The sequence below is a fragment of the Polypterus senegalus genome, chromosome 14, assembly GCF_016835505.1.
Source record: "Polypterus senegalus isolate Bchr_013 chromosome 14, ASM1683550v1, whole genome shotgun sequence".
Taxonomy (NCBI): Eukaryota; Metazoa; Chordata; class Cladistia; order Polypteriformes; family Polypteridae; genus Polypterus; species Polypterus senegalus.
The window spans coordinates 48,955,758-48,979,195 of NC_053167.1; the positions used below are offsets into that span (position 1 = coordinate 48,955,758).

Sequence of the window (23,438 nt, forward strand, 5' to 3'; positions counted from 1 at the left end):
GGATTTCTGCGGACAATGGGTCTTTTAATTTATGGTACATGCTTCCTCAGTTTGTTTGCCCAGTTGATTTCATACAAGGGACGCTATTGGCGGATGGCTTAGAAGCTACCCAATCAGAGCATGTATTACATATTAACTAAAACTCCTCAATGATATAAGATATGCTTCCTGCGCGGTGCTTCATTGTTTGCTTTTCTCTCTCTCTCACCCTCTCTGACATTCTCTGCGCCTGACGGAGGGTGTGAGCAGAGGGGCTGTTTGCACAGAGGCTGTTTGCCTAGAGGATATGGATGCTCCTCTACAAAATGCCGCTTTATCACGGTGCTTCGGCATACTTAGAAGCACGTATTGATTTTTTGATTGTTTGCTTTTATCTCGCTCTCTCTCTCTGACATTCTGTGCTCCTGACGGCGCTCCTTTGAAGAGAAGATATGTTAGCATTCTTTTAATTGTGAGAAAGAACGGTCATCTCTGTCTTGTCATGGAGCACAGTTTAAACTTTTGACTAAAGGGTGTTATTTCATGTCTAGAGGGCTCTAATAATGTTAACAGTGTGGGAGAACTTATAAGGGCTTAAAATATATAAAAATAACCATACAAACATATGGTTTCTACTTTGCGGATTTTCATGTATCGCGGGGGGTTCTGGAACGCAACCCCCGCAATCGAGGAGGGATTACTGTATTGAGCAAAGGCTGTGAATACTTATGTACATGTGATTTCTCTGTTTTTTATTTTTAATAAATTTGCAAAAACCTCAAGTAAACATTTTTCACGTTGTCATTATGGGGTGTTGTGTTTAGAAGTCTGAGGAAAAATATGAATTTAATCCATTTTGGAATAAGGCTGTAACATAAGAAAATGTGGAAAAGTGATGTGCTGTCAATACTTTCCGGATGCACTGTACATTACTGGTTGTGAAGAAATGAAGAATTTTGAAATATTTTTTGGTATTTGTTATTTGGTACACCGTATTAATCAGAATGGAGAATAGGTCATAAATCATTTAAATCAACAAGTCTGTCCGAGCAATATGTGTCAGATGGAAGCACATAGAGTATGCTAAAAGAAAAGTGGTATGGTTTTGCCTTGGTCATGGCATAACTCTCCTGTTGTGAATGAAAGTTTTAACAGATTCAGTTTCAGAGGTCTTTTTGAGGACTAAGACATTTAGTCTGGGTTGCGCAGTGGTAGCATTGTCACCTCACAATAAGGAGATTTGGGGTTGCATCCTGGGTGCTCCCTTACATAGGAGTTTGCATGTTCTCCTCATGTCCATGTAGGCTTCCCTCAGGTGGTTTGCTTTCCAAAGACATGCAGATTATTTGAGCTGGTATTGCTAAACTGGCTTGTGATTATTATATGTTTGTGTTTGTGTTCATCCTGTGATGGACTGGTGGCCTGTTCAGGTGATGTTACTGCATTGTGCCTCATGATCGCTGGGATAGGCTCCAGCTGCCCTGCAACACTTCTGTGGATAAGGTGGTTAAGAAAATGAATGGATGGATATTTAGACTGAATTTTGCTGCCAGAACTTGCTGAAATTACAAACTGTTTACTAGAACTAGGTTATGCTTGAGATTGCTTCGAGAAGACTACATTAAAAGCAAAGCACTTTTTCAGCACCACTGAACAAATTATTTTGTTACATGTAATATTATCCCTCTTTTTACTAGTGGTGATATACTAAATGCAACATTTGGAACACAGGTTCTTAGTGTGAAGTAAATCAGTTGGCAACGGGATGTAGTAACTTCACAATCTGTGTTTTGGATACCAGTGCACAAGTACATTTTTTTTACTAAATGAAATTAATATAAATATCTCATTTTATGGTTCAACAAGCTAAGTAATTTTAATGAAAGATATGATTGACTAGAAAAAATTTTAAAGCTGCATTGTGGTACAGTGTTTGAATTGCTGCAACACAATTACTGAATCCTGGATTCATTTCCCAGTCAGGCCACTGAGTGATTCTAAATACTCTGTTCTTTTTATTCATCTTCTATGCCCCAAACATGAGCATGTTAGGTTGGTTGTTGACTCTGATTTTTCTTAGTGTAAGTGTGCCATGTGATGGACTGACACCCAGTCTAAGGCTGGCTAATTTCTTGTGAACTCCACTATGATTGTGAGCTGGATTAAGCGGGTTTACCAGAGAATGAATAAAACATTCAAAAATCCAAGACAATACCTCATTTAAACTCTGAAAAACTTTACCTCAGTTTTCAGTAGTAATATTTCCTCATTTGCTTTCTCATTTTATTGCATTGTACCTTTTCATATAATGTTTGCTGCTATCATCAGAAAAAAAAAACATAATCTGCACATAAAGTGGCTAATTAGTTAAAATTCTCTGCCTGAATAATACTGTCTATATTCTCTTAACTTGATGCATTTGTATGAAATAATTTGTAAATATAGGTTTATATATAAATATTTTATATAACAACTGGATTCATTTTAAATGTAACCAGGCATTAATTTAGACAGTTGCTGTTTTTTCATTTTTTGCCCAACTATCCTAAAACACTTATTGCATGTCCCATGTACAAAAATCAAAAAGAAGAAACTCTTGCTTCTTAGTGAAAGCCTTTTTATTATAATCTAAAAAAATGTTTTTCAATGAGTGTACTATTAAAAGTATATTTTTTGAGAAAGCCATGTTTTTGGTGAAATATGGGAAGTATGAAAATAATGAAGTTTTTGTAAAAATAAATTTATAAATTAAGCTTTTAAAAATCTGTGTTAATTTATATAATTTTTTTTTTACAAAAACAATTATTTTCATACTTCCCATGTTCCACCAAAACATGGCTTTCTCAAAAAATATACTTTTATTTGTACATGTAAACATGGATTCTCTATCAAATTAATATTCAAAAGTACCTAATACACCAGGATTTCAAGGATGTTCCATGTTTTAATCACTAGTTTTACAATTTTAGAAATATTTTGTTTAGATGTAAGTTATTTAAAGACAATAGAAACTTACTCCAGTGCAAGACTTGTATCTCCTTTATATGTTTCTTTTATAATCAATAAAGGTACAATATGTTGGAGCACGATCTTTTGTTTTTGATATTAAAGATAGGAAATAATGAGCAGAAGGCTATTGTACATTATGACAACATTTTTAAATCCAGATAACCTTCTTACCCTGGCAGCCTGGTGCTTCCAAGATTTAAAAATGAAAACAGAAAATTTGACTGAACTTTGAACTGAGGAAATAATTTGGGGAGGTGTTTGTTAACATTAGATGTACAACAACTTTTCAGTCACTGCAGTGAGTGAGATGATATTTGCAAGTTCTGAAGCTTATTTTTATGTAAACAAAACTAGTAGTCTAGGCCTATTAAAGTACTGTACATCTTTTTTGAGTCCGATATAAAACCTATTTTACGTACTAATTTGGAATTCTCAAATCCTATTCGAATTCATGTGCCAGAACCGGTAAACTCTTTAAAAAGTCAATTATGTTTCAGGAGCTGTCATAAATTTATTTAGTACAAAAGGTTTAGCATTCATTTTATTCATGGCAATAAAGAATAGTTTTTACATTTTCAAAGTGTGTTGACTTTCAAAATAAATGAAACTGTGTATTTACCTTGCTGACATACCATTTGCAAATGTATCTGTATTTATCTTTTATTATTTGTCTGCCCTTAGGAAGAGGAGATGTTTCGACCAAATATGTTCTTTCTTTTGTTGCTCCCACCCATAATTTTCGAATCTGGGTATTCTTTGCATAAAGTAAGTATTTGTACATTATTTTCAAAACTCAAGTATCAGTGATGTTTTTCTGCTATTTATGATTCTATAAATAAAAAAGGACTTAGATGATCATATTGGGAGCAGTTTGTTTTACTTGGCAAGGTCATTTTCTGCATTAAACTTGTTTTTATTTCTCTTGCTCTCTAATTTGCCTTCATTTATTAATGGTGTTTTGCAACTCAGCATAGAAAAAGACACAGTTTAGTGTAAACCATATACTGAAACACAGTAAAAGTTATATAGCATCTTGGTCTGATATGTATGTTTTTTCTCACCACTGTTTTTCCTTTTTTATATATTTTAATTTACATTGATTATTCTCTTATCAATAAAAAAATATTTTTATAAATGAGAGTTGTCAATTAAGTGTAAGTTGCCCATCCAATTACTACATTTTTAAATGCATCCTTTTACAGTGGAACACTATAAGAATTGGGCCAAAGTTTGGAACTTGAAATGGAAGTTGCTTTACATGTAGTTTCTTTGCACAATTCTACATTATGCTGTAGTACTGATGGATAGTGATACATTTTCTCAAGTGTGAATGTTTATGAAATTGATTGCATTATTAGATAGATAGATAGATAGATAGATAGATAGATAGATAGATAGATACTTTATTCGGTTTATGTTCGTTTCCCTCCAAACAGAATAAATTAGGAAGTGAGAAAAGTAGTAAGACAAAAATGTATGTCTGAGCAATATGCCAGTCTCATTTAAAAGTCTGAATTTTTTTCTAAACAAAGAGAGAAGCACTTCAGGTAAAATTAAGATTATAAAGTATTATGGAAATATTTTGGGAATTAATCCTAGAGTGCTTTTATTATTGCCTAACACACTGAGAGCATGTTTTTCTATTAAGAATATCCTTATTTTTCCTGGTTTTTTTTTAAATTATAGAATAAAAACCATCTTACATGGCTGTTATGTGATGCCATTTTAAATCAAAAATTTATTATACCGTTTCATATCCAGCTACATTGAAAATGATGATCGTAGATAAAAAAATATATGCTTAACACACCTGAGAACATTCACAATTTCTTGCATACTCATTTTACAGATTTAATTAATAGAGTATGAATTCTAAAATTAAACTATCCCATCAGCATTCTTTTCAAAGGAAAATAAACTTTTTTTTCCTTTTTATGAGGAATGATACCATTTTAATTACTGCATTCACCACAAACTAGTGATCATTTACTCACAAAAACAGGTAAAGACCATGAGTAATCATTTGTTTGGCCTTTTTTAATTGACTTACAGTATGTGATTTAAACAATATATTGGATAAAATATATGAATTAATAGCTAAAAGAGAGAACTAGTGGGAAAGCAGATTCACATTGGATATAATGTAAATCTTCAAAGAATTAGCAATGGTGTTCATTCCCTTTTGATCTTTTCACTTTCTTTTTGAATAATTACAGTCAAATAACATTGCAAATGGCAGTGTTTCCAAAATCCATTGTCCAATTTTGCACAGATCCAAGTAACCCCCCTTGCCTCCCCCCCTCTATTGTTGATAGAGATGTTTTATATCCATGCCTGACTTACACTCATTTAGCATAATTGTGACTATTTTAATTTGCCTGATAAAGCAGTAGACACAAAGAATATGGTCTAAGTCAACCCAAGTCCTAAAGATTAACTAAGATTTTTTTGACACCATGTTTAAGATCATTGTGAGTAGGACCTGGTAATATTCAGCATTTAACTGTTATTAATCTGATTTCAGAGTAAATTAGGCTTTTTTTTAATAAAGTTCTTACTTCTTTCTAGGGCTGCAACGATTAGCCGACGTAATTGACGACGTTGACAATAAAAAATCCGCGACGCGTCATAAACAGAACCTTCAATAGAGGCTCCAGTCACAAAGAACCACATTGGTTTTTGTATCTGCAATGCACTACATGAATGTCGGGGGGCAGTATCATTTGTTATTGTTTGTCAAGACTGCACACAGTCCTATCTATGAAGAAGAATGTAGAAGAAAATAAACATGGTTGCAATGGCAAGTCGGATAGAGTAGGGGGACGGAGATGGAAAATAATTGAGACAGAAACTTTCTAAAGTGTGGGAGCACTTCACCGAAAAAGAAAAAAATTGTTGAATGTAGATTATGTAAAGCGGATCTTTCTTTTCACGGCAGCACCATCGCGATGCATGAGCATCTGAAACGAAAGCTTCCTGGAGATGTGATGCCGCCGTCTCTTGAGAATTTATGCTGACGCTGTTAGTTAGTTAGTTAGTTAGTTAGGGTCAGATCAGGAGTGGAGGGAGAGCGTGAACAAGACTGAGAAAATAAAAGTAAAAAAGCTAACTTTTACAAGTAACAAATTTACACCCGATCTGTTCATTTTCAAATAATATTTAATTAGTGCAATAATGTTTTATGATTGGTACTATTCAGGTCATACAATGATTTCTTCAAAATGTCACATATATTTGTCTCATTCTTTTTTTTTTTCCCCAGTGCTGCGCGCTGACACCAGAAGGCTTGAGCTTATTCAGTGCTGGCAGCAGCACACAGGTGGCTGGTTGCTTATGCTATAACAAGTTGAGCTGGCGACGATCAAAGCACATGTACTGTGCAAGGCATGTACACGGTCCACTGAGAAAAGAAGAGTGTTCATGGCTCACCTTGCAAAGGAATATTCTTTCCTCTGCATGTGCTGGAGTCCTGTGCAGACAAATAAAGTGACAATGAGATACTAATACGGCAGATTCGCCAGCGTCTGTGTGTCAGCTATTATCCATCCAGATCAGAGAATGTCCAGTTCAATTGTCTCAAAACACCACTCATATCTACAGTTATTCCCAGTTTCAGATAAAAAGTAACAGCATCAGATCCCTGGGGTCTGGTAGTATGTATTGTGATCATGACTGAAAGAATAAAAGTGAAAAAAACCTAACTTTTACAAGTACTATACATTTAATACAGTGGCTGTTACAGACGCAAATCAAATGCTTGTTTAGCAATAGAAATTAGAGATTAACTGTCAGAACAGATTATCTTAAATTCATATTTAAAATGTAATTTAATTTAGTTAGGGGCATCCCTTTGTATTTTTTTTTGGTTTTATCTTTTACCATATTTCCTGGCTTGGGCCTAGACTGGTTACAATTGTCTCTCTCAGAGCACAAATTTTTTATGCCTCTCTGTCATTGGATGCTGAGTTTTGGCACATTTTAATACAATTCAATAAATACTGTATATTATTCTTGTGAAGAACTCAAAATATTTGACTATGTAGGAGTAAACTTCTAACTTTCCCTTACAGGGTAACTTCTTCCAGAACATAGGCTCTATCACACTTTTTGCTGTCTTTGGAACAGCCATTTCTGCTTTTATTGTGGGAGGAGGAATCTACTTCCTTGGTCAGGTATGATGAATGGCTTGTTCTGTTTATTCTAAATCACCATTAATCTTTTTTTGGCAGATATTTAAAAGCATTATCCTTGTCATTTCTGTTGATTGTCACACAAGTCACCTCAAAGTTCTTTTTAATTTTTCCAATTAATCCTCAACACTCTTACATACATTGAATAGCTATTACTATGTATATGCAACCAAGTCTGTTAATTTTGGGTGTTTGAGTTTTTCAAAGGACACATTAATCTTAATCACCAGAACAACAGCAATTTTCTTGAATCCATTATATAAATTTGTTATGTAAAATCTATAATTGCACAAATGTATTGGACACTGCTAGGAACTGCTTACAGTAACTAAAGTAGGGTCAATAATTCATAAAGAAACACCATGCTTGCTTGATGTAAAATGTCTAATTTTTTTGTAATTTAGAAATAAAATTTTGAATACGTTCATGTGATGAAACAGCAAAAGCAATTTTTTTCAAAAACTTTTTTTTAAAGGATTACTTTTTTGGTTTTAAATGTGCAACCACAAAGTTTTATAATGTGTACCTCTTCTTTTTTTTTCCTCAATAGTCTTTTATGGCAGTAGTTCCCAAGTTCATTCCTGGAAGACCACTGTGGTTGCAGGTTTTCATCCCAACCAACTTTACTTTTAATTGGATTCCTTACTTAACTATACAAGCTGTTATTTTTTTCAGTCTCTGTGTTTAAAAATAGACAAACCTGGATGTATACGTTTTTATTAGTAAGCATTTTTGCATGTTACACGGAAGTACTTTAGTTTGTTTTCTTATATTTTTAAGATTTTCATCATGCCTAAGATTTTCATTACAATTTTCCTGGTGTTTTGGCCATTAATTACTAATAAGCACACTAGTAGGTCTGATACTCATAAACAGATACAGCCTTTCACCATTCTTTTGGTATCTACTTCATTCATTGTTAATTTTTATTGTTACAATGTAATTTAAGAGAGATAAAATTACAAACTAATAGGAAAATGAAAAAAGAGAGAAGTGCTATTATTAAATGTAGAAACTCATGAATTTATTATAAAGGTAAATCTTACACTACTGTGCTTTTTTGAATGCAGACTAATAGAAGAAAAACAAAAACTAGCCAATTCAACAATGAGATCAGTTCAAGGTCAAATTGCTGGCAGAATGTGAAACAGGCTGGGACAAAACCTGCCCCCACAGTTGTCCTCCATGATTGAACTTGGGAATTATTGCACTCTCTTGGCCAAAATAAAAATAAATGATCGTTTCATTCATCCACCTATATTATTTTTTCCACTTCAGTTCTGGGTTATCGAAGGGCGTGCAGCCTTATATTTCCAGCTTTGGGCATACATATCCATACTCAGATGCCCACATGCACATCATTAGAAAACGAAGAAAAAAAAAAGAAAAAATGCAGATACATTGTGAATGTGCAAGTTCAACACAGAGATTATAACCCAGCATTCTGGAGCTATCTTTGATCATCTTAGGTTAATCAAATTATAAATTAATTGAAATAATTGGGATATCCTTTAAAATATTGGTCAAAATGGTGACATTTGTATCTTTTTATACCAAGTATGGAAGGAGGTTGGCATTTTGATGCAGTAATATTTTGCATATATTAATCTTAAAATGTTATAGAATTCAATGAAGTTAGGCAAGATACAGTATGAATGTCAGTGAATTTTATACAATATTTATTTTTTATTGTAACAGGCGGATGTTATTTACAAGATGACAATGACAGACAGGTACCATTTTTGAATTCTACTTAGCTTAGTAGGTTGGGGGGATATTGAAATTTCAGACTAGTTTTCAATATAACCATTTAATAATCAATAGCATCAATCATTTATAAATACATCTGTATATTAAAGTAAGACTTTGACCTTTAGAAATCCAAATATAAAAATATTGGTGGAAGACTAATGCTGTACATAGTTTTTAAGTAAGAGTAAAGTATTAACTGCAAAGTTTAAGCTTTATAGTTTATATGTTCAGGTTTTATGCTTTACAGTTTGAACATTTGAAATTCCCTTTTAATGTTTTTTTGTAAGACAGTATTAATATTAACTGATTCTGAGTGCTGAAAAATGTTTGGTAGCCACATTTTTGTTTTTTGCACTTCTGTCAGAGCTATATTCTTGTTTATGGTGACGTTAAAATAAGGGATATTGCTTGCTAATGGTCTTTGATTTTGATATCTTTGCATGTTTCCTGATGACTGGTATCTCCTCTGAGACTGTCCCTTTTAGTTGTTCATATCTATGAGGTTTGCAAGAGAACACTCTGCCAAATACCTAAAACTATATCTTGTTCAAATTTAATTAAAACCTATTTTTTCGGCATGCTAACTTATAATACTATCCTTCAGACATAGCCTGCATATATGACAGAGAAACAAATCTGTGTGGCAAACTAAACTGCATTAAAAAAAAAAAAAACACACACACACGAAGGTTTGGTGGAAGCCTCACTGAAGCTGCTGTATTTACATTAGCAGTGGTTAAACAGGGATTTTAAATGAGGAAAGTGGACACCCCGTGTCAGAGTAGGAAATGGTAAGCATCTGGGGGGTTGTTTTGATTTTTATTGCTGTAGTCACAATGGCATTTGTTTCGAAATAGGGTATGTGGGGTGTGCCCTTTAATTTGTTCTTAATATGTTTAATTCCAATGGAAGGGACATCCTTGTACTTCCTGCCTTCTTATACTTCCTGCCTTCTTATTTACTTTCTTCTGCCTCATCTTTTGGTTTCTATTCTTTATTGTTCTCGTGGCTAACCTATCATTTGCCTTTTGGAACATCCAAAGACTTCTTGTAGTGCCAAACATGTTGCTGCCCTTTTTCTACTTGTAGTTGAAAAATGGTTAATCCAGATTATTGAACAGAAATGTTAAACTTTTGGCCTGAAATACTTGGCACGGGTTCAGATGAACAAGTAGAAGACCCTACTCGAATTATGTTCAGTTGGGTAAAAGGAAAATAGCCTTTGTTTTGCATTTATTCACCATGTAAATTCACATTCTTTTTGCACATAACTGGCCAAATTTGAACCTGAAAAGGTACAATATTACTTTTGGACTGTCTGCAAGTGCCCTTTTGAATCCTCTGTTAGACCAAATGCTAACTTAATTCTGTCAGTGCATTCCTGACTCATCATGCACATTGTGCAAATATTACTCAGATTTAAACCTTTTTTCTTACTTTAGACTACATTTTATTTCAAAATTGCTCACTTCATCAATGTTTGGGTGGCCCTGTTAGAAGCTTGATGTTGTTTCCGAGTGCTTTCATCTTGTATTAATGGGCTGCACATCTTGGCTTCATAATAGTTACACAAGTATTTTTAGGAGAGGATGATCCTTTAACTTTCTCACAGATTCTTCTTTTTTTGTTTTTTATTTTTTTTTTTGCACTTTTGCTTTTATATCTTTCACTTGGCTGTTATAAGCTGCATTAGGTAGATACAGCTGGAAAATATTTTTTGTTTGTGTCTTCATTTCAGGCTGCTAAGCAACAAAATGTGAATATTTTAAAGGGGGGTGATTTTTTTTTTCTGTACCCACTGTATGCTAAACATGTGGGTGAAAGAACACAAAGCCAGAAAGAAAAGATGTAATTTTGGCATACATCTTTTCATCTCAAACCAATAGTTTGTTTTTTGACCGAAGAACTTATAGGTTGTAACTTTGTGAAAAACAGTTTTCCTCTCATTAATAAAATAGATAACAATGTTACAGGCTCTGTTATACACATTCGTTGTCAAATGTGGTTTTCTTGTACTTTAACCTTAAGCTAAAAGCTATATTCAGTTTTGTTTAGTGAAGTTTATAATATAAAAGTATATGCTCTAACAAAAAAAAATTCAATAATGTTTTAACAGTGCTGCAGCAAATTTTTAATTTAAAACATTAACATTATTGTAAACCTTTCTTTAATTCTTACTGGTAACATAAATGTTATGAATAATTGACTTTCCTAATTAATTATGTCAAATATATTTTTTAATGCAATAAACAATGTTACTTTAATGTAGTAATTAAGATCCTGCTATATTTTGTCTTTTATATTGTAAGACAGATTCAGTAAATTAGTCTTTCGGGATCTCAAAGAAATGCATAATTAACTTTCAGTGGCAGGTTATGCAAAATCAGTTTTATCAGAGTTTAATTAGGGAAGCAATTCTGCCTACATGTATACAAATGCAGAATAAATAATGTGATTACATATAAAAAGAATAGTCCTTAATAACTATTAAATCCATGCTTATTAACTTCCAATAATAACTACAGTCAAATCTATTTTTTCCAGTTTAAGAAATTCAGTATGTAATACTTAATTAGGTAAAGGTCAAACATTTTAGTAAACTGGATTTTTTGTATAGCATAATCTCTTTTTTAATTTTATTGAAATCACACATTACATACAAATAAATCAATTTTTACAAAAACAGGATTGAAAACAAATCAACCACCACACCTGAGAAAGAGAGCTAGGCAGGCAGAGTAAAACTTAAAGCTAGTGAAAATAACTAAATAGATTAATTAATAAGTGAATAAAGATAGCTGGGGGAAAAAGGGGAGAGAATCTGCTTCCTTAGTGCTTTAAAAGCTTATTCTAAAATGTTATTGATTGGATCCTGTCAGGTTTTGAAAAAAGTTCTGCAAAGATCCTCTAAGTGCGAATTTGATCTTTTCCAATTTCAAATAGTATATAACATCAGTTATTCACTGACTTAAAAGAGGAGAGTTAGGATTAGGATTCTTTCAGTTGAGCAAAAAAAGTCTATGTGCCAATACTGTAGTAAAGGCAATTACAGTTTGTTTGTCTTTCTCCACTTTAAGCCCATCTGGGAGTACACCAAACACAGCTGTTAATGGGTTAGGAGGGATTGTGACACCAAGGCTGTCTAATAGGCATTTAAAGATTTTGGTCCAGAATGATGTTTGTTTGGCGCAGGCCCAAAGAATGTGGCCCAATGAGGCTGGAACTTGATTGCAACATTTGCAGGTTGGATCTTGCCCTGAAAACATTTTGGACAATTGTAAGCAAGACAGATGTGCTCGATATATAATTTTGAGTTGAATAATTGTATGCCTTACGCATATGGACCTCAAGTGGATTCTCTGCATTGCTACCTTCCACTCCTTTTCTGAGATATTGAGTGAGAGATCCTTTTTCCACTGTCCTCTTGGATTTTTGAAAGGGAGGGACTGTGAAATGGTTTTATATATTGCACAAATGCTGTCTGAGTCCTCAAGACTGATCAATATTTTTTTCCGGCATAGACGTTGGTGGGAGGTGAGGAAAATTGGGCAGGTTCTGTTTAACAAAGTTTCTGATTTGAAGGTAGTGAAAGAAATGCGTTGCTGGAAAGTTCAATTTGGAATGTAATTGTTCGTAGAATGCAAAGACGTTGTCTATGTACAGATCTCTAAGTGATTTAATCCCAAATGTTTTCCAGACATTAAAAAGAGGGTGAAAAAATGTGGTTCTCGTGCAGAGGTACCACAGATAAAAGCTTCTTTATCTTAAAATGCTTCCTACATTGGTTCCATATTCTGAGTAACCCTGTGAGTGAAGCACAATAGGGTTGTTAGTATATTGGCGATAACTTGCATTTATTGGGGTAAAAAGCAAGGAATGTAAAGAAGTACTGCCAGATTTTATTTCTATTGCGGTCCAAGCCTTTGTATGTTCATTTATTTGTGTTCATGTCCAGGTTTTAATATCTTGTATATTTGCTGCCCAGTAATAAAGTTAGGTAGAGCCATGACGCCTACCGCCTTAGGCCTTTGTAGGGTCACTCTTTGGATACGTGGATGTTTTGAATTCCAAATAAATGAGGTTATTGTTGAATCTAATTTCTTTAGATTTATTGATGGATATTGGAATGTCTTGGAGTAAAAAGAGAAGCTTAGGTTAACAATGTTAATTCTTCCCGCTAAAGTGAGATGAAGGGCTGACCATCTATAGCATAATCTTTTATGTTCCTATGAATTCCTAAATATCTTTTTCAGGTTTGAGAGAATGTAACACTGTATTTGAATGTTTTAATACTAGATAAGCAATATTAACAAACAAACAATATATTATTAAAGATACAAAAAATAAGTATGCATTTAATTGTCATATTTACTAGATTAGTGCCCTTCAGATAACTCTCCATTGCCTTAACACAAAGTTTCCTTTTCAGGTTCAGGGGCTAGAGCCAGTTCAGGTATATTTGGTCACAAGGACCAAACTGACCCACAATTGAGTGCTTATCTATTGCACCCACATTCATTAATTATGGATTCAGGTTTGCCAATTATCCTTGCTTTGCCATCAAAGTAATCTTAGATTACAATAACTAGTGTAGGGGATGTGGGAGAGAAAAGTAGTTTATTGATTTTTGTTAAGCAAGATTACTGCTCTTAATCAATCAGATAATTAATGATGGGTTTTGTTTTGGTCAGGTGCCAGTAATAAGTGAAACAATTTGTAATGGCTCTTAATTGTCCTAATCCCAAACTAATTGAAGCATACTCATTTTTTTAAGAAGCAGAACAGTACACTTTTTGATTCATACATCTATTATAGAAATAGGGTGATTTGGAGAGAATTTGTTAAGAGGAATGGCCGTAGATTCTTTGTTATGTATTCTACAACCTTATAAGATGTTGTAGAAGACTCAGTGCTATTATTTTGGGAAAGTGAGCTTGTACAAACTATTATGTCTGGTTTTGTTAAAAATTATTATTTCTTAATGAGGAATTATTTTTTTCTCAGAATAAATTTACTTCGGTTAAATGTTGGATTTCTGTCATTTGTTCTGCTTGGGAATAAGGTAATTCACCAAAAGGTGAATTTTTATAACCCTTTTTACTCATTTTTCCCAGGTCTCATGGGGTATCAGTAGTTGTGGAGATTAGTGTACATTTAAACAGCAACTGTTTAATAGTTTTTACACTTGAAGTTAATTTATTCCTGTCCTTAGGCCCACTTGAAACTTGTACAGTATAACCATATCAAAAGAAATGTTCTAACATAATTAAATTATTCATTTGGTCTTTTGTCTCATATTCATCTCTTATATAAGAATTTTTTTACCACATCAATTAACCTTACCCTGCACTGCACTGGAGTTCTGTCTTAGGCAGATTCTTTCTATATGATTGATATTTTGTATCATAGGCCCCAGTTTCTGTTTTTCATACCTTTTTGTTTTTGATGTCCATGTTTTCACCCTTGAAATAAACATGTTTTGTTGGAATATAAAATAATGCATTTTGTGCATTTTACTGTTACATGCATTTGATCTTTTGTAAGAGTACAATGGTAATTACCGTATTTGCTCATGTATAAGTCAGGTCTTGAAACCTGAAAAATCAATTAGGAAATCAGACCCCGACTTATACGCCCGTTCAAAAATGCGACACTTAATTTTATTTATTTATTTATTTTTTTGTCTTCTTGCCTCCTCCAATCTCGCAGCAGTTTCTCAGACACATCGAATTTTGTTGTAGCAGTGCAGTTACCAATTTCTTTCGCTATTTCAATGATGTTTAATTTAAAACCAGCTTCATTTTTTCTTTTGATCAAATGCTCCAACGATAAAGGTGCAGAAGGGTTTTGAGATACAAAAAACACACATCAGTGCAAACATTGCTTCCGAATAGTTTGGGTATTACCGTGTGGTCACGTAGGCACGATAGAGAGAGAGAGGTTAGGAGCACCCTCTGATACAGCACATTGCTGCATCCACACAAAAAAAAGGCAGTGTGCTCCGTGGTTATCTCTCAGGTCAGCGTTAGCATATCATAATCCCTTGTACCAATAGCATGAGTTTTCTGCATTCGACTTATATGACCGACATTATAAAATACCAGAAATTTTACTGTAAATTCAACTCCTGACTTATCTGCGAATATATACGGTAATCTGCTAATTCTCAGTGTTATGGTGATTAAATGCATTGCCTTGATCAAGATATATGCAGCCAGTTGCATCACAATATTATGGTGGTGTGTAGAGAATAGTCATAAAGTTTAACAATATTAATTATGTTACTTCTTCATCAAGTAATTATCTCCTCTTACCCAATTATTATTTTTTTTTTTTAACTTCCATCAGTTTTGCTTTTGGTTCTTTAATATCAGCTGTGGATCCTGTTGCAACCATTGCTATTTTCAACGCACTGAATGTTGACCCTGTCCTAAACATGTTGGTATTTGGAGAGAGCATTCTCAATGATGCAGTTTCTATTGTTCTTACCAAGTAAGACCTCTTTTAAATCTTTTCAAACCTGTGTATGATTCAGCTTATCCTTAAATTTGATGTCTTCTATTTACCTCAGTTCAGTCCTTCAGAGGTTTTTCAAACTATTTTATTTATCTATTTTTAGTGTTAAAGTAAGAGAGATGCCTTTACATTTTTCTTGTCATAATAAATTATGTACCATGTTGTAGCCATATATAAATTGTGTATGAACTGACATTTTAAACTCTTGCAGTGGAACGAGTGTGCTTTTGCTTTCTCAAACAAGACCAGTCCTTGCCATTCATAGCATACTTTTTAATGCAAAAGAAGTTTTATGTTGCTTGTGAGACAAGTATAGGAGAAGTTAGTGTAATATTTTGATGCCCTTCATACAATATATAAAATGAGTATGACCTCCACTCTTTGCAAAGTCTGAACAGGTGCCCCAGGCCCATAACCCATTGAGAAAACAAGTTGCATACCCTCCTCAGACTCATTCTCCCATTCACGCATTTCAGCATTTTTCATTAATTTTTCTTTCAAGTGAGCATTTTTGCTGCACAGGTCCTCTTGATGAATCATTTCATGGATGAAGCAAACATGCCAAACTACAGTATCATCTTTCCCCTACCAAGGCAAATTTTTCATTTGTGTATACACACAAGCATTAAGTATTCCTGCCATTTCTCATTGTAATAAGAAGTTCTTCTTGGACATAAATTTCTGTATTAGTTAAAAATTTAAAATAGTTTGGCACCTCAGTGATGCCATGGCTGATTGTATTAGCCAAGAGTTGAACCTCTTCTGTATTTCACAGGTTTCAGCAGTTAGTTTTAGGATCCATGATACTCGTGGCATATTTTAGATGTGCTTTATCGTTAAATATAATACACATTATTCCATATTTTATATACATTTTAGTTATATTTATGTTGTTTTGGTCCACTTGAAACTTTAGTGTATCCAAGGTTTCTCTGTTGTAGATGTTATCTGTATTGTCCATCTGTAGATGGACAAAACAATAAGACCAGTAGGGTCTAAATCAGTTGGATTGGTTCTGGATTCCTCATCAAAAACACTCATGTCTTTTTTGTTATTCGTATAATTTACAGGAATACTCCAACCTGAAATTCTGTATTTTTTTTTAATATCGTTACCTCATGTACTTTGAAGTAGTGGCTAAGAAAAAAATTTTCATCCTATGTTTTTATGCTGAAGAGAAAGAAGTTATTGACACAACAGAACTCAACAGTGACCAATGGCGTATAAAAGCAAACTATGTGAAAATGTCCATGGCATTAAAAAAAAAACTTGCATTACTCGTTTTGCTTGCTCAAAATGTTTAAAAAGGAACATTTTTTTGCTGAGATATTTTTTGAATCATTTCAGAATTGTCAGTGTTGACCTAAACATTAAATTCAAAGGCTCCCAGGTGTGACTTTTTGAACTGAAGAAGCAAAGGCAGGTTTTCTGTAATATCATAAATGTTGTTGTGTTTATTCAGCATAAAAACATTATTCATGATATTCATTTTTTTTTTCAATCACCACTACACAGTTCATATGGTAACATAAATAATATAACATTTGTTTCCTTTAACAATTTTGCATTCATTGCTGTTCTTATCTTTAGCAGTAAGCCTCTGAACGTTTTGAGCAAATAATATAATAATTGTACTTTTATGTGTAATTAAGACTACTCTCCTTTTCTCTTTATTTTTTACATTTTATTATTTAAAACAGTATTTTTGATGGCTGGAGATTATGCCTCCTTTTCACTTTAATTTGTAGGAATGGGCAGCAGGCATGCTAGATAACTGAAAATGAGATTTACTTTATTATAGTTTATTTACTTGTCTAATCCAGTTTATTCATGTGAGGTAATTTAAGATAATTGAATTAAATGGCTTATTCTTAAGTTACTGTTAATGTGACTGTTATTTCCATTTGAAATTCAGTAAGATTCTACTTGATGTCATACAGATTTGTATTCAAAAGTTGATTCATTCTCAAAAACATTTTATTTCATTCTAGTTCTTGATAAAAGTCATAGTGGACTTCTTAACCAAAAGCTAGCTAGTTACAATAAAGTGTCAATAATAAGGTAGCATTATGTGTTACCTTATGTGGTGCCGTTTGCACATATGATTATGCATGATAAAGTACTATAGCTGTTATCATACAATATTTAGATAGAAAGGTTTAAATAGTACAGGGTGAGCCAAAAAGAAGTACCACATTTCTAATGTTTATTCTATAAAAACACTACAAGATAAAATAAATTTAATTGCGACACAAGAAAGGGTATTCAAAATAGATTTCTTTCACTGTGTTTTAAAAATGGTGTCTTCAAGGAGGTGGCCATCATTAGCAGTACACTCTTTGAGATGATTTCTGAATACTCGCATGACTCATTCGGCCATTTCAAGGGGAGTAGCGGCGAATTTCTTGGCAAAATGGAGTCCTTGAGGGCTTCATAGTTTTGAGGTTGGCATGTGTATATACCTTGAACTTGAGATAGCCCCACAAGAAGAAATCGCGCAGAGTGAGATCAGGTGAATGTGAAGACCATCCGACATCACCATGCAGGGAGATCAGCTTCCCCGGAAACATCTACCACAAAAAAACGTTCATGGACCTCCGTGCTGTATGAGCTGTTGCTCCAACCTTTTGAAACCAGGTGGGGCCGTAAAAAGTTCTCTAGCATTTCATTGTAATGTTCTGAAGTGATGGTAACTGTTGCCCCTCACCCTGAAAAAAGTAAGGGCCTACAATGCCAAATTCTACAATGGCACACCAAACTGTAACATGCTCACTGAGCAGGGGTCTCTGATGAAGTTCACGAGGGTTGGTTTCAACCCAATAGCAAAACTTTTGCGTATTTACGCAACCAATCCGATGGAACTGTGCCTCGTCACTGCATGTGACAATGTAATTTCGATGAACGGTTTGTAGAATGTTCGTGCACAACTCACTACAGCTCTCCCAGTCTGTCTCAGTGAGTTCCATCCAGACAAAATGATGGTAGTGCAGGAAATTAAGGTTTACGTGCAAAATCCTCCTCAAAGATGTGTTGGAAATGCCTAAGGAAGAAGCATGTTTGTACACTGAACATCTAGGAGACTGCAAAATTCATGCCCTTAAAGCTTGGATGTTTTTTGGTGTTTGAGATTTTCTGTTCAGTGTTGTACCTATATGTCTAAATTTACCCGCTCACTGAAGAATTTTTTTCTGATTTGAGATATCGCCGTTAGGAGGAATGCTGAAGTGTGTTTGGGCAGCACGTTGCATAGTGATGATGGATTTGTTGTTTTTGAAGAATGCTTTGATAGTAAAAACACGGTGCGTACAGAACCAAGGCATGTTGCCGACTGAAAACTACAAGGGGGTGGGGGAGATCACCTATCAAAGGACCCCCAGCCACTCAGCTGCCTCTACCTCGCTCAATGACCTTGAGAAAGGTGGTAGTTCATTTTGGCTTTCCCTGAACTAATTCAGTCTGTAACAGAGACAATTTAATTTGCTCTACTGAGAAAATATACAACGACTGGGAGTTTTGGCATGGAAGAATGAAAGCGGGAATTACAGTACATGTATAATAAAGTAAAATGCTTTGTTATCAGCAGGAATTGAGTCCTAATTATGAAAACAAAAACTTGTAACTATTATGAAAAAGCCATATGAAAATAATGAGATTTTAGCTGTTGTTTGTTTTTTTTTTTTTTTAATAAATATTCCACATTATTAGCCTGGTAAATTTCTATAGGTAAAGTATTCCAGATTGTAGGTGCATAACCGCAAAAGACCACCACTTTTATGTTTGGCTTTTGAAGTTATAAGCAGGACTCCATTCGAAGATGGAGAGATTACGACTTGAAGTGTAGGTGACATGCATTTCAAAATTTAGGATAGAGCAAGATTGCTTAAGGCTGTATAAACCATTAGTAGTATATTAATGTTCATTCTAAGCGACCCGGGTAACCAGTGTAATGACACTAAAACTAGTCAGATATGCTCGAATTTTCTTTTTCCAGTTAAGATTCTGGCCTCTGCATTCTGCACTAATTGTAAGCAATTAATGTCTTTCTTAGATAGTCATGTTAGTACGGTACTAGATATTTAAGCTAGAGTTGTACTTATTTCTCCTCAACAGACAATTTGATTTCATGCACATATATAATATTCATACATGCACCTTGCAAATTAATATTGCCATTTCATTAAACTCATGGGAACAAGATTACACAACACTATATAAATAGCTCATCAGTGTTTGTTTTTTTTTTTTTTTTTTTTTTTTTTTTTTTTACTTTTTCCCATCCAAATCTATTGTGACTGTTTTTCAAGCATACTATTACAGGATGTTATTTGCTCTATACTGCATAGACATTACCCTGGTTACCCTCACACTCAAATTTACCATAACCACAAGAGCTATGCAGTGTGATTGCAAGTTATAATATATTGCGCACACGAATAAAAAGTGATGTAATAGAAGCATTGTATTATTGTTTGGCATCATTACAAAATCATCATTATATTGTTATTATAAAACATTCTAAAGTTTTGCTTTTTAAATTATTTTAAATAAATATTATTTATTTGTTATTGGTTATTGGTTATTGGTTTTACATCTCATAATGGAAAATCATCATAATTAATTTCCCTTAGTGTTTTTTCACTATTGTTTTTAAAAATCAGGGAGAGTGCTCATGATGTAATCCTGAATGCCTGATTAATAAAAAATGAAATTTATTATTTATTAATTTATTTCTTTTTTTATCAAAATAATTAGAATATAGCGGAAAATCTTATTTTATTTATATAATGTAATTTTTTTACATAAAATGCTGATCATATATATACATTTCAAAATTACAGCAATTCCAGTTTTCAGAAGAACAACATTCAGATAATTCTTGTAACATTCTGAGTTACAATGTTTCAGTTGTTTTATTGTGAACAATGTGACAATGTCTGTTTTTCCTTTAATGTTTATCTTTTAGAAGAAAAATTCTTCATGTATAAATTGCCTTTCATCTATTCTTAGCACAGCAGAGGGTCTCACCCGCTCTGATAACATTGGTGTCAGTGGTTGGCAGACTTTTCTGCAGGCCCTAGGCTACTTCCTCAAAATGTTTTTCGGCTCTGCAGCTTTAGGAACCCTCACTGGCCTCATTTCAGCACTTGTATCCTTCTGTTCCATTATCTTTTGTAGCTGATGAACAGTGATGAACAGGCAATATATAGCAATACCTTACAGGGTGTTTGTGGTGTGTGTGTTTTGTAGGTTGTTGGGAGTAAAGTCTTGTTTATTAAGAATAAGTTCTTCTTAAGTTTTTATATATATATATATATATTAGCTGGATTTATGTCCAAGTGTCTGTTGATGGCGTATATAGCAATCCTTATTTGATAACCTTGTTTATTAGGATTCAGCCAGCTCTCATTTGATAACCAGCACTTTTATTATTGGATTTAAATTTTACTTGTACATCGTCCCAATTAAATGTATGTCCTGTTGATTTAGTATGCTTATAGATCAATGACAGTGCGTCCTTTCTTCTGACGGCGTTGCGGTGTTCCTGTATACATGTTGCGATTCTTTTTGAAGTTTGTCATATGTATACCGCTGTGTTAAAACTCTATTCAGAAGAGTCCACACCCATTGTAATACGAAGGAAACAAAAATGAAAGAGAGACGCTATCTCTTCCACCTTTTCACTTCAAACTGATACTCGAAAACATTCATTAATCGAAGCCCACACAGAGGATACCAAAAAACTCAACAAACAATTGACTTGAATCATAACCCCCACCCAACCTGGCACTCACTCCCTTATCACCACAATGTGTCTGAAGGTGCTGCACGCATCCTGGCCAAGTCAGGTGTCAGAATAGCACACAAACCCATGAACAATCTGCGCACGGTCCTCTTTTGCCAAAAACAAGAAATTGACAGCAGAAACACTAAACGCAGTATACAGCATTCCATGCAGTTCGTGCTCAGCGGTACAGTAATCCCTCGCTATATCGCGCTTCGACTTTCGCGGATTCACTCTATCGCGGATTTTAAATGTAAGCACATCTAAATATATATCACGGATTTTTCACTGGTTCGCTGATTTCTGCGGACAATGGGTCTTTTAATTTATGCTACACGCTTCCTCAGTTTGTTTGCCCTGATGATTTCATACAAGGGACGCTATTGGCAGATGGCTTAGAAGCTACCCAATCAGAGCATGTATTACATATTAACTAAAACTCCTCAATGCTATGAGATATGCATCCTGCGCGTAGCTTGATTGTTTGCTTGTCTCTATCTCACCCTCTCTGACATTCTCTGCGCCTGACGGAGGGGCTGTGAGCAGAGGTGCTGTTTGCACAGAAGCTGTTTGCCTAGTGGATACAGACGCACCTCTAAGAAATGCCGCTTTATCGCGGTGCTTACAGAAGCACACTTATTGATTTTTTTGATGGTTTGCTTTAATCTCGCTCTCTCTGACGTTCTCTGAGATGTGAGCAGAGAGGCTGTTTGCTTAGAAGATACTGACGCTCCTCTAAAAAATGCTGCGGCAAACTTAAAAGCACAAGTATTGATTTTTTGATTGTTTGCTTTTCTTTGCAGGCACTCTCTCTCTCTCTCTCTCTCTGAAATTCTCTGCTCCTGAAGTGAAGATCTATTTCCATTCTTTTAATTGTGAGAAAGAACTATCATCTCTGTCTTGTCATGGAACACAGTTTAAACTTTTGACTAAAGGGTGTTATTTCATTTCTAGAGGGCTCTAATAATGTTAACAGTGTGGGAGAGTTTACAAGGGCTTAAAATATATAAAAATAACTACACAAACATATGGTTTCTACTTCGCGGATTTTCATCTATCGCGGGGGGGATCGAGGAGGGATTACTGTATACATAGGACAAACTTCAAAAAGAATCGCAACACGTATACAGGAACACCGCAACGCCGTCAGAAGAAAGGACGCACTGTCATTGATCTATAAGCATACTAAATCAACAGGACATACATTTAATTGGGACGATGTACAAGTAAAATTTAAATCCAATAATAAAAGTGCTAGAGAGCTGGCTGAATCCTGGTTATCAAATGAGAACGCCATCAACAGGCACTTGGACATAAATCCAGCATATACAAACTTAAGAAGAACTTATTCTTAATAAACAAGACTTTACTCCCAACAACCTCAACCCCACACGGACCTAGCCACCACCACCCCCCTCCTCCCCCTGTAAGGTATTGCTATATATTGCCTTTGATTCTTGTAAGTCTAAGCATTATCCTCTGATGAAGACCCTGGTAGGTTGAAAGCTCAGGAATAAAAACTACTTTATGATCGTGATTCATTTTTTCCCTTTGTGGATCTCCAACTGCTAATATGCAAACCGTATCACAGACCTTCTCTTCCATATATATATATATATATATATATATATATATATATATATATATATATATATATATATATATATATATATATATATATATATATATATATATATAATATACACTCACCTAAAGGATTATTAGGAACACCATACTAATACGGTGTTTGACCCCCTTTCGCCTTCAGAACTGCCTTAATTCTACGTGGCATTGATTCAACAAAGTGCTGAAAGCATTCTTTAGAAATGTTGGCCCATATTGATAGGATAGCATCTTGCAGTTGATGGAGATTTGTGGGATGCACATCCCGGGCACGAAGCTCCCGTTCCACCACATCCCAAAGATGCTCTATTGGGTTGAGATGCCCAATTGGCACTAAGGGGCCTAAAGTGTGCCAAGAAAACATCCCCCACACCATTACACCACCACCACCAGCCTGCACAGTGGTAACAAGGCATGATGGATCCATGTTCTCATTCTGTTTACGCTAAATTCTGACTCTACCATTTGAATGTCTCAACAGAAATCGAGACTCATCCGACCAGGCAACATTTTTCCAGTCTTCAACTGTCCAATTTTGGTGAGCTTGTGCAAATTGTAGCCTCTTTTTCCTATTTGTAGTGGAGATG

At 34.3% G+C, this 23,438-nt stretch overlaps 1 protein-coding gene across 1 annotated transcript in view; it reads left to right on the forward strand.

Annotated features, from left to right (window-relative positions):
- slc9a8 (solute carrier family 9 member 8) overlaps positions 1-23,438 on the forward strand; it is a 59,031-nt gene that overhangs the window by 10,611 nt on the left and 24,982 nt on the right. The window contains exons 5-9 of the mRNA XM_039734870.1: positions 3,670-3,753; positions 7,059-7,160; positions 8,877-8,911; positions 15,279-15,422; positions 20,454-20,592. Of these exons, the coding sequence (XP_039590804.1) occupies positions 3,670-3,753; positions 7,059-7,160; positions 8,877-8,911; positions 15,279-15,422; positions 20,454-20,592 (504 nt within the window). The remainder of the gene's footprint in view (positions 1-3,669; positions 3,754-7,058; positions 7,161-8,876; positions 8,912-15,278; positions 15,423-20,453; positions 20,593-23,438) is intronic.